This window comes from Littorina saxatilis, linkage group LG17 (assembly GCF_037325665.1).
Source record: "Littorina saxatilis isolate snail1 linkage group LG17, US_GU_Lsax_2.0, whole genome shotgun sequence".
Lineage (NCBI taxonomy): Eukaryota > Metazoa > Mollusca > Gastropoda > Littorinimorpha > Littorinidae > Littorina > Littorina saxatilis.
This window is the reverse complement of record NC_090261.1, coordinates 17,177,734-17,189,855: the sequence shown is the minus strand read 5'-3', so window position 1 is coordinate 17,189,855 and position 12,122 is coordinate 17,177,734. Positions and strand designations below refer to the sequence as shown.

General features: G+C 42.4%; 1 protein-coding gene across 1 annotated transcript in view; it reads right to left on the bottom strand.

The window, feature by feature from the left end:
* Positions 1 to 11,835, bottom strand: part of LOC138953725 (protein bark beetle-like) — a 38,996-nt gene extending 27,161 nt beyond the window's left edge. Inside the window, exons 1-9 of the mRNA XM_070325616.1 lie at positions 11,136 to 11,835; positions 6,340 to 6,518; positions 4,594 to 4,784; positions 4,217 to 4,412; positions 3,764 to 3,930; positions 3,097 to 3,347; positions 2,471 to 2,744; positions 855 to 1,998; positions 407 to 595 (exon numbers count right to left, since the gene is read on the bottom strand). Of these exons, the coding sequence (XP_070181717.1) occupies positions 407 to 595; positions 855 to 1,998; positions 2,471 to 2,744; positions 3,097 to 3,347; positions 3,764 to 3,930; positions 4,217 to 4,412; positions 4,594 to 4,784; positions 6,340 to 6,518; positions 11,136 to 11,618 (3,074 nt within the window). The 5' untranslated portion in view covers positions 11,619 to 11,835. The remainder of the gene's footprint in view (positions 1 to 406; positions 596 to 854; positions 1,999 to 2,470; positions 2,745 to 3,096; positions 3,348 to 3,763; positions 3,931 to 4,216; positions 4,413 to 4,593; positions 4,785 to 6,339; positions 6,519 to 11,135) is intronic.
* Positions 11,836 to 12,122: the final 287 nt, after the last annotated feature.

The following is a 12,122-nucleotide window of genomic DNA, read 5'->3' as shown; positions in this document are numbered from 1 at the left end:
AGCCATAGGGCGTCATCGCCCAGAACAAAATCGTCAAAATCTCCCAAACCGTTGGGAATTCTGGGTAGGGAAATCCTTTCATGAAATTACGCCAGCACCTTTCAGCTGTTTGGTCAACGCATTTCAGAGCTGGACTGCCAACATACTGTTGTTCAAACTTGAAATTAATGCTACTTGAGTTTGCTTTCCAAACTGATAAGAAGTTAACGGGAGCATAGGGTCAGTTCTCAACTTAACTTCCCTCAAACAGTGAGATCGACAGAACATACAGTACACAAATACGAACGGAGAAACTCGGAAACCGACGAGTCGATACTGAAACACATGCTCGAGAAAAAGATGAAGAAAATAATGCTGGAGACAAAGACAGAAAAAAAAGAAATTACATATATGCATATAAACTTACCCATGAACAACCATCCCAACTGAAGGTGCAAACTCCAGAGTCACTCGTTGCGGGAGTCTCACAACTTGACCAGGGAACACATAGATATCACGATCCACGTAATAGGTTTCCCCTTCTCTAGCATCAAATCCACTGTCATCCAGTATTCCACCAATGATGTTATTTGGTCGTGCAAACTGCCACCTGTATCTGAATAAATAAATTGTTATTGTTAAAATAGACACTGTGAAAGTTTTCCTATTCCATCAGTAATATCGTCTGAGAAAAAACCAGACACAGCAATACACACATGAGAATGCACACACAGTGACACACAGACAGACAGACAACTAAGCAACCAGCCAACAACACACACACACAGATTAAAATAGACAGACATATATACACACACATAAAGAGACAGAAACACAAACACATGTAGACAGTACACACACACACGCACACTTACTCTGGCACATCACTAGTAAGCTGATCTTCGTAGAAACGGCTGGTTTTCAATGCCGGGTAATAGTCAATCAAAGCCAGGTTGTATCGGTCATCTTGGTCAAAAATATTGGCATGCACCACTTCAAAGTCTGACGATATGTAAATCTCAATGTCCCAGAAGTTTTCCTCTGCGTTGATTCTCACAGAAGGGTCTAGAAGATGTGTTGCGACTTCCCGAATAGAGTTCTCTCGATTCGCAAGGATGTTGCGTTTGAACTCCACATTTCCAGAGGACACCACAGCCACAGCGTTAGCCTTGTTGCGGGGATTGGTGTACACAAAAGAGTCTTGGATCATGTTGTGCATCAGCCTGTTAAATTTGAAGTACATTTTGTGTCGTGGGGATTTGTCTGTCAGGCGTAAGTAGACCACATATCTACCACTGTTTCTTTCAAACTTGTTCTCAAAGATGTTGTAATCCACTTTGAACTCTCTGTACCATTTGCTGATAAGAAGATTATAACTGTTATCGATTCGCAGTGTCCCCAAGCTGTGATTGGTGAAGGAACAGTTTGTGATGATTCCAACTGTATTCAGCAGTGGCTTCATCAGAACAGCATGGCGGGCATTCCCTGTGAACTCTGTAAAAGCTACGCTGAAGTTGGTGGGTGGATATGATCCAGTGGAAATATTGCATGACAGGTATTCAATGGCTTCGTCGTGGTTGTACGAAAAGTGACTCTCATTGACAAGAACCAAACCTCCACGGCAGTAGTTGCCAACTCTCAGACCAATCAGCTCATTGAACATGAACTGGCCTCGAACTATCTCCATCTTTTGCATGAATTCAATGCGAGAGCGGTTCAACCTGAGATACTCTGTAATGATTCCATAGCCCTTGTTTCCGACGAGTCGCGTGTTGTTGATGAGCTGGTACCCGCCGGAGTAAGTGATGTTGATGCCGGCGCCATCGTTGCCCTCCACTAGTGTGTTATTGATGATGACCTCTCCGGCGCCCTGATACACGCGGATGCCCGCCTCAAACTGGTTTCTGCTCACCTCGCTGGTATTGAAGAAAGCTTTGCTGCGGATGTCCTGGATGTTCACACCGTGACCAACGTTGTCCGACACGGTGGAGTAAATCATGCGGAATTCGTCATCCGTGCCTGAAAATGGAGCGAAGACATGTATTTAGCTTCATCTTTTTTTATATTTCTATGTGAAGTCTACAGTTTCAGACAGACATATATTTTATCAAAAGATTTCACCAACTAACTTCATGGAAGACACAAAGAGATGTCCTGTGTACCAAGGTACAGGATACTCTTCTGACAGGTGCTCCGTGTCCATAACAACTGCAGACCTCTGTCCACTGTCCTCTTTGATTAACTTCCCTTACTAAACCAGTAGCATTCAGCAAATGAAGTATACAGTGGAACCCCCATTTTCAAGACCCCAAAATGTAAGGCTCTCCCCTTTGCTTTGTCACATTTCCTGTTCGTAACCTCCATTTTCACACTTACTCCTTTTTTTCGACCGGATTTTCTCAGATTTTGATAGGTCCAATCGTGGGGCTTCCAATGTATCACTGCCAGATATCCTGCCATGAAAAAGCTCAACTACTGGACATGTGCTTACCATCAGCTGTTGACAACCTCAGGAGAAATCTCAAGCAGGGCTGAAAGGTTTTGCAGCCGCCTCGAGGAAGTTTGTAGTCAAATCGTATCCACATGGTTGAAGACTGTGTGCGCACAGACTGGGGAAAGGATCCATTGGCAACGTCGTAGACACCTATCTCTTGGCCCGAGCCGAACCGTCCTTCCTTCACCGTCAGAGTACCAGAGGCCTCCGGGTCTTTCTCCATCATCAGAAAATGAAGGTTGACACTTTTACCTGTGGTTGTGGCAAACGTCTGAAAAGACATGCAATAAATATGATTATTAAGTTATTCACACAATTGAATGAAAATCCAAAATACAATTTGAAACATTTTTCAGTGAGCTTTCTTTTGGAGATGTGGGTGCAGGGTGTCTAGGGGTGGGCGGTGTGGGGTGTGTGGTGTGCAGAGGGTAGGAAATACATATGATCATGAGATACTCAGTGACTGCACTTTAAATGAGAACAGCGTTTAAACAAGCAGCAAAAGGTGCTTCTAGTTCTAGGCCTAACTTTCGGCCAAAGTTCAAATATCACTTGAAAAACATTTCAGTATTCAGCCAATTAACAATGGTATCTCCATGGTGAGAGTAATTCAAGGTTCTTACTCGGGAACAGTATGATCCTGGCAAACGGTCTCCTCCAAACGAGACGGCGTCCACATTCTCGAACACTGGATAATTCTGATCAGGACTGTTGGAGCGGAAACAGAAGCCAGAGTTGTAGGTGAAGTTCTTGCGGAAATCGTGAATGGTGAGATTGCTGATGTAGAACTTGATCCCATCTCCCCAGTTCTCCGTCACCTGTGTTGTGTTCACCAGCGTCATTCCCACCGCAGTTTTGATGAAGATTCCATTTCCTGCAGAGAGGATCAATACGTTTCAAGCGTAAATGTTCACCTTACATCTCTTCACACCACATGAGGTTTATTCCTGTTTTTGTCAGATTCCACATTTTTATCATATTACATTTTCTATACAAAAGACAAGATTTCATGTTCATACACAATCACCATCTCTTCACACACTTTAACCCCACAAATCAAATAACTTTTTTCTTGAATAATTTGTTGTCCGTATCTTTTTAACATTATTGGTTAGGAACACTGTTTTATCATTTACATAGATCACCTGACAGTATTTATTCAATACGATGTCCTCATTAACATGATGTACATCTAAAACTAAACCCTTCGTTAAAACAAACTGCTGCACTCTCACACAGAGAGTAACAATCCCAACAAATTACAAATTACTGTTTCTTATCATAACTCACCGCGGGACTTGTGAACAGTGCAGTTAGCAATGTGTATTGGACCGGTAATCTCTGTGAGATTGAAACCGTCGTACGCCCCATACTTGATGGTGACGTTGTTCATCAGAGGGACGAGAGGACTGGCGCTGATCGCTGCTTTGGGGTAGTAGATACCCGGCTCCAGCGTCCTGTGTCACCACACAATTTACACATCATTACAAAAACATTATAACGAACATTGTTATGATTATCATCTAAATATACAGGTGTCATAAAGAAAACAGACTCTACTGAGCCGTCATGACAAGAAGAACTATGCTGTAACCCCACCACACACAAATTCCATGAAACTACATCCTTCATTATACTGATGATAAGGAAAAGAGAAACGTGTTGGAAGTGTGAGTGTGTGTTTGAAGAAAACAGCAAATTCTTGCCACTGCAAATTTCTATGCCTTCAGTATTAATTCTCACCTGCCGTGAAAGGTGTCCAGGCCAGGATAAGAGATATCCAGGTATTCCAGCCAAGACCAGCTCTCCTCCAAGTAAACATTGGTATCTGTGCGTACCATGTGGGACGTGGAGTTGAAGAACTCGATGCCACGCCAATGATCTATCGCCAGGCCTGGCCTTAGTCCTTCACACTCAATCCCAACCACTTGCTGGCCATCTGTCCACGAAACAAAAAAGATTCAAATTAATTTGCAAAACATTTATATCAGTGTCAAACATCTATGCAAACCAAAGACAAGAACAATACTTTTCTGCAAAAGAAATAATGTCAATTAATTCAGTATGTCTTATCAAAAAACAAAAGAAAAACCTGAACAAAAGTTCTACTATCAACTCACCACAAATATGAGCACCCACTCGAATCCTGGAGGACCCCTTGCAATCAAACAAGCTGTTCTCAGATCCAGTACAGTCAGGTCGTTCCCACAACATGTAGTCTGTTAGGTTTCGAGCGAAGGAGTGATAGGTGAAGTTTCCTTTCAGAAACCCCAGATGACGGCAGGTGACATTCACATCTATCTCCGAGAAGCTAAAAAAAAAAATAAAAAAAAATATTGACACAAAGCATTATAAAAATGTTCGTTCTTTCTTTCTTTATTTGGTGTTTAACGTCGTTTTCAACCACGCAGGTTATATCGCGACGGGGGAAGGGGGGAGATGGGATAGAGCCACTTGTCAATTGTTTCTTGTTCACAACAGCACTAATCAAAAATTTGCTCCAGGGGCTTGCAACGTAGTACAATATATTACCTTACTGGGAGAATGCAAGTTTCCAGTACAAAGGACTTAACATTTCTTACATACTGCTTGACTAAAATCTTTACAAAAATTGACTATATTCTATACAAGAAACACTTAACAAGGGTAAAAGGAGAAACAGAATCCGTTAGTCGCCTCTTACGACATGCTGGGGAGCATCGGGTAAATTCTTTCTTGTCCCAACCAATATGGGACTCCCCCTAACCCGCGGGGGGTAAATGTTCGTTCACATCAAAGCAAAGGAGAACGATATGCACAAGACCACGGTAATGCCCAGTTAAAAAGCAACTGGAAAAAATTGTTTCGGCTCACAGGAATATTTGGCATGACACAAAAAATGACATATGAACAGAAAGTACGGAGGCTAATCACAACAATGAAAGGCAAATGTGGAATACGGATTTAGTTTCAAAGGGATGGTTGCCATTAACAGCTTTGATCAAAGAAAAAAAGAAGAAAAACCAGGATATAGGTATGGAAAATCACAAGACATACTTTTCAAATATATATACCGCACACACCTGATCTTGTAATAATGTCTTAATGGATAAGGAAACGGGAAGGGAAAAAAAGAATAGAAAGGATTTCAAAACAAGGTTCAGATTAAGCCAAACAAGCTACCAGACACTGAGTCACACACTGCCAAAGGCAAACATTCTTAAGTAAACATGACCAGCGAGAATGAACAAAGCTGTTAAAAAAGGGAGAAAAAAAACCTAAGTAAAAAATCGTTAAATGAAAGCAGAACCCTCTCACCAACTCAACCACTAGACACTTCAAAAAAGGCAATAAAGCACTCACACTTTATTTTGACTAAATTCCTACCCAACCTACCCTTATCATTATGTCACAGTTTGGAGAGCCTTTATTTCTTCCATCCCGTAACAATCCACACACACACTTTGAACAGTTGGCATAAATTTTCCTCTAGGTAGCATTTGTCGATAGTCCTGTAGATCCCTGGGTAGAAAAAAAGCATGTTTGTGTGACAGGGAAACTACTGTCGCCCTTAACAGCAGGCTCTGCAGAGTTGATGGCCTTTGAGCGCAAGCTATTTATAGCTCGCCGGCTAGACGCCTGTGAATTGTAGAGTTCTGTTTATGATGGGGTCTGGCGGCTGCTGTCTCCCTGTATGTTCTTGGTTTCCTTTGCGTAACCATAACAGTTTGTTTATAGGGCTAAGAAATTAGGTCTAAAATTCTCAATCCTGTTTGAATGGCTTTTACTTCCAAAGATGTTTTGTGTGCTTTGGGACTTGGTAGCATTTGTAATGTTAAAAAAACACCAAACCCTCATAAATATTTGTAGCTCTGCTCTTCTCTTACTTTTGGTAGTTGGTGCAAATGGCTCTCCATTTTCCCTGGTACAATAAGTCCAGACGTCCATCCTGTGTTGTGTTGCCATTGGACAGTCGAGCGTCGTACTTCCAATCTCCAGTGGGAGCGCCAGTGTCGGTGCCATCTTTTTTGGTCATGGTGATTCGGCCCCCTGGTTCATCGCTTCCCTGTTGGTTGCCATGACAACAAAAAGCAAAAATTTATCACATGTGACTGTAAAGTCACTAGTTTCCAATAGCAGAATAGCTGTCATCTTCATTGTGTTGATTTTCATGTGTGTGTGTGTTTGTGCCTGTGTCTTTGTGAGTTATAATATGCCAAGAACACATCAAATCAGTGACTTGCATAACCGTGAGTCATTTCAAAGCAGAACTGAAACCTTTTACTTCCCGGGGCGAATAGTAATACTTTAACCCCTAAATGTGATGGTCTCATTTTTCTCTTTTTTGTGTGCAGATGTTGTTTTCATTTTTGCACTGTGCTACAATGTATTATTGTATTCATTTGCAAATGAGGAAAGTTAATCATGAGTCTATGACTCATGCCTACTCATGGCAAGACATACATGATACAATAAGGAAATGACCGAAACTATGGTATGCACGCAAAACTCAGTTCCTCATTCAACTTAATTGATGCCAAATTAACCAAACATGTTCTATCTAAATCACATTAAATTGTAATTACGACATCAGGATTGCGGATTTAACTATAAGTAGTTTTACTTCAGTGTCATTATAATTGCATAACTCTATTCCTGATTGCAATAAGTTTATACTAACTTTAACCATGATCCACCAAATCCTATGAGAACAGAGAAACTTAGTGTCAAACAAGTTAAAACTGTGTATTAGTAAATTCACTAATTAGCATTGTTTTTTTCTGTTTTTTAATTTACATGAAGGTTGTTTTCCTCTTTATTGGTGTACATGCAGGGTTCAGTTTACTTGTGCGCCTTGCGCCATTGGTGCATTAAATCTGAAAATGTTCCATTACAATTCTCTTCAGCGCGTCAAAGGGCGCATTGAGATCACTTACCACAGCGCCAAATATATGCACACTTTACATCGGAGTACAGCTTTCGGAAGTAAGCAAAGCAAAAGCGTGCGCCAAGCCTAGTAATACTGTAGTATGTGTAACGAGCTGTGATTGGCTGTTAAATATGTATAGTGCATTGCATGCAGCCAATCCAGTAAACTAAATTTTCTCGCTTGACAAATATATATATATGCAAGCCTCTTCTGACAATTTTTGAACTACCACACCCATCTGATGAACAGCGACCATAAGGATGCTTTAGACGCGCAAAGGGAGTTAAAACCAGAAGCTTTCGTCAAGAAGGAAGAGGAGTCAGTGTGGCGTTCAAGGGCCTTTTTTGGGGCCTCATGTTGAACATTTGAAATATTATAAGATGTTTGATGGGTTGTTGACAGACCAGCTTTTTTGTCGGTCCTCGGGGGAGCATATCGTCTTTTGTTTCATATTTATTGACCAAGGCCGAAGGCCGCGGTCAATAAATATGAAACAAAAGTCGATATGCCCCTGAGGACCGACAAAAAAGCTGGTCTGTCAACAAACCACCAAACATCGTTTTTGTCATCATTTTGGTAGTGAGAAAATAAGTGCACAATCAACCCAGGGTGCCATGCTTTGAAACACGGGTTCCGTGCTGATAACCACACGAGTCCCGGTTTGATAACCACTGGATGTTGGGATGAATATGTCAGGTTTGAGGATGCACAGTTCTGTAGGTTCATCTCGGTATTCCACCACCTCGGCTTTCTGTTGTAAATATTAAGCTGAGTGATTGAATGTGGAAGCTACGTTTGGTCAAAGGTCACAGAAGATTTGCGTCGTGCAGCGAAGAAAAGAATCGCGATCTTGTTTCCGACTCAGTACCTCTTTGTTTTTCATTAGACCTGTCATTCTGCTTGCTCGGCTTTGTTAGATGTTTGCATATCTTGTTGCTATTTTCTTTGCTTTTATTATTGTTTCTTATTTGTGCTTCGTTTATCGATACAACGTCTTGTGCACGGGTCAAAATGTGTGTGTCAGGGGTCGTTTTACTTGAACTTGACGTTCGTGTTTCTCCGAACGTCTGTGTATCGAAACACAGATACACGCACTCCATGACTCTGTAAGAAGACAAAACATATCGCTAGGTTTCATTTGTTTTTGATGAATGTATGACCTTTCATGAAGTAGTTTTGTTTTTTGTTTACCAGTTTGCCAGTTCGTTTTTGGAACTTTGCAAAGCAGCGTCGTGTCGTCTGTTTAGGTCTGGAGAAACACCAATGAAAAGAGCCGAAGAATCCCCGAGCGTTTCTATTGGGTTTGGTTTTGATTATCCATGTATAACCTGCTTCCTGCAACTGTGGTAACCAGGGATTTATTGCCTGGGGAACATGAGATTTATTTCCCAGGTGCTTGTGAATGAAAACTCGTGAAAATGATGACAAAGTCTTTTGTCCGACCGTGATTAAAACACACATGCACACACACAAAGAGAACACAATAAAGCGCCAATTCTCAGATGGCACCGCATTGCATCATTTTGCATCTTTGGACACAAAACATGAACAGGCCGCCTAAGCCCTCTTGATTCTTCTTGCCATAAACTATGTGTACATGTCCCATTCATCTTTGGTTGAGGGGGAAAAAGTCCCACTAGCTCCAATTGGCTTTTTTTCCCCCAGGCTGAACCCTGTACACGTATCACTATTACTATTAGTATCACCAGAGACTATAGAGTATACAGAGACGCTTCATCCTTCTTTGCGCTGCGGTGCGAAAGTGAGACCGGCCAGCCAGCGCGCGGGAAAAGAGCCACTCCCTGCCGCACAAGGAAGTTCGCGTATTGCGGCTGCTGTCGGCTGTGTTTATATCACGTTTATATTAACATACTGTCTGTTCTGTCCGGCTGACAGTGCTGCAAAAAGTAACTGAACGAAAAAATATGTTTGTTTGTGAACATCCTTTTTAAATGACCATAAAAACACCGCAGAAAATGGTGTAGATTAAAATTAAATCAAATTTACTTAGGCGGCAATACCCGCTGCATCGCTGTAGTTATGCAAACATGATTCAAGTCAGTGTCTTTTCACGAACTAACCGTCGTTATTTTTGTGTGTTTTAGTCAAATACAAATACATACTGTATACATGGTCACTTAAGCCTGAGAAAATATGTCAGGAATAAATCGTTAACGAAATAGTTCCCGGTCAAATCGGTAACTAAGGCATTTAGTCAACTTGGCGTCGTCCCAGCACCTCTAAAGTGAAATGGGTAGTCAATTGCACGGTGCTAAGAAATTATCATGTAAGGAAAACTGTAAAATACAGCAACTTAAACAACATTATTGTGACCTAGCTGACTTTAATTAAAGAATCTTGATCGATCGATGATTGTCTTATTTCTTATCGGTTGCTTCTTTCTTGTTCAGAAAGCTCTCTCTCTCTCTTTCTCTCTCTCTTTTTTTTCTTCCTAGTCATAGTTATAGTAAAATAGTTTAGTCCCTCTTTAGGGCGAGGGCCAGATGCAAAAAAGCATATCTATGCTTACTCTTGTCACCCTCGAAAAATAAAGATTCAGTGTCATTGCACGGTCATTGTCATTGTCTCTCTCTCTCTCTCTCTCCCTCTCTCTCTCTCCTCTCTCTCTCTCTCCCTCTCTCTCTCTCTCTCTCCTCTCTCTCTCTCTCTCTCTCTCTCTCTGAGTCAGTTACACACACACACACACACACACACACGCATGCACGCACGCACGCACACACACACACACACACACACACACACACACACACACACACACACACACACACGCACACACACACACACACATGAATTGAGATGAATTAACGAGGTACGGACCGACTGGATGACACTTTGAACAGCATCGTCACAAGTATTCTAGTTTGAGAAGTTTTCGACTTTTGCGCTTGGACGAAGAATAGAATCAATTGTTCAGTTGTCCTTCAAAACAAAATTAAGCCTGATGTTAATTAAACAACTGCGCAATCACATTGTTGAGCTTGTGTACAGTGTGTGTTTTCTCTGTTCTGGTAGAATACACGCAGTTCGACGCTACACTTTTTACTGATTTTCCGACATTTAACGAGAGAAAAAAACCAAAAAAACAATCCTCACTTGCTCTCTTCCTCATACCTATAAGGAAATTTGAACATCCTGAAGCCTTTGGCATGTGAGTTTGAGCAATTGATGGCCAAAGACCATGCCCCGCTGTGTTTTCTTTTTGGTGCGGCCATGGTTGTGCTGCACGATATCGCTACTGCTGTGGAAAGGGAAAGTAGGTTTTTACATGTTTCCGCGTGGTGGCGCCACGGGGCTTCCTGTTTCAATTTTCAGCGCCGAATGAAGCGTCTCTGTGTACTCTACAGTCTCTGGTATCACTATCAGGCTTTCAAATTGACTAAGCATTCTCAAATCCCTCATTCTTGGATAAAAAGTGTGTGCCATTGTGTGTGTATGTGTAAAAGATAGAGAGAGAAAACAATTTGTAGGGTTATAACATAAGCAAGTTCATGGCCTTTTGCAAGCAGCCCCTGCCGAGAGAAAGAGAGAGAGAGAGAGAGAGTGCAAAATGTGTGTGCCAGCAGTGTGGGCATGTTTGTGTTGTGATTCAAGAATTTAACTTTTTAAGATAGATCATTCTTGTTAAAAGTGTGCATGCACTCCCCCCCCCCCCCCTCCCATTCCCCGAAAAAAAAAGAGAAAGAGAAAAAGAACAGAAGAAAATACGCAAACCAAGAAACAAAGTCAACTCACCCTGGCAATGAGAGTACCATTGACGATGATGCCAAAGCCAGGACCAAACCTCAGCTGACTGCCAGGCTCAATCCACAGACAGGAGTTGGAAGGTATCTCGATGTTGCCGTCGATCACGTGCGGGTTGTCCTTCTCCAGCAACGCTCTCTTGCCCCGCACGATGCCTCCAGAGGGGTAGCGGGTGACATAGGGTTCCTGGCAGTGGACGGGGATATGCTTGAGGTAGTACACAATGTTATTGGACACGATGGGCTTGTCCCCTACCTGTGGGGGCGGGGTAAAAGGTCCCCTGTTGTTCTGTGCCGTGGCGCACGGAACCATAACGCAACATATCATGACCACCAGCAGCATCGTCAACACGCCGCAGTGTCGGGGACGTCCAGTGCTGGGGGCCGGGGGGTCCCAATTAGCCCTCTGTTTTGCCTGGCATAGTTGGGATGACCGATGAGTTAGTGTCTCAGTCAGTGTCAACATTGTACGCATGTCCTTTGTTTCTGAACGATCCAGCGAGTCCTTTTCACTTTAAACACGAAAAGATTTCAGCACGGTCTTTCATGGCTTTAAATCGCTATTTTTGAACTGCGGAGAAGTTTTGTATGTTGCTGATTTTTGTCCAATAAAGCTGATTTCCGGGTTCAATGCTGTTGACTGCCAGGTAATCCAAACATGGAGGAACCTTACCTGTCTCGTTTGAAATCTCGCCAATCGCGGAGACTGTCATAGGTAGTGAAGGTTCCACGCACGCTATTTATAGACACAGGTGTGGGGACACGGGCTGCGTTCAAAAGAGAACACTGCCCGCATACAAGTTTTCTTGACTCATTGCCGACCACGAAGGGCCATATCAGGGCGGTGCTGCTTTGACATATATAACGTGCGTCACACACAAGACAGAAGTCGCAGCACTGCAGGCTTCATGTCTCACCCAGTCACAAGTTATTCTGACACCGGACCAACCAGTCCTAGCGTGACTAACCCCATAATGCC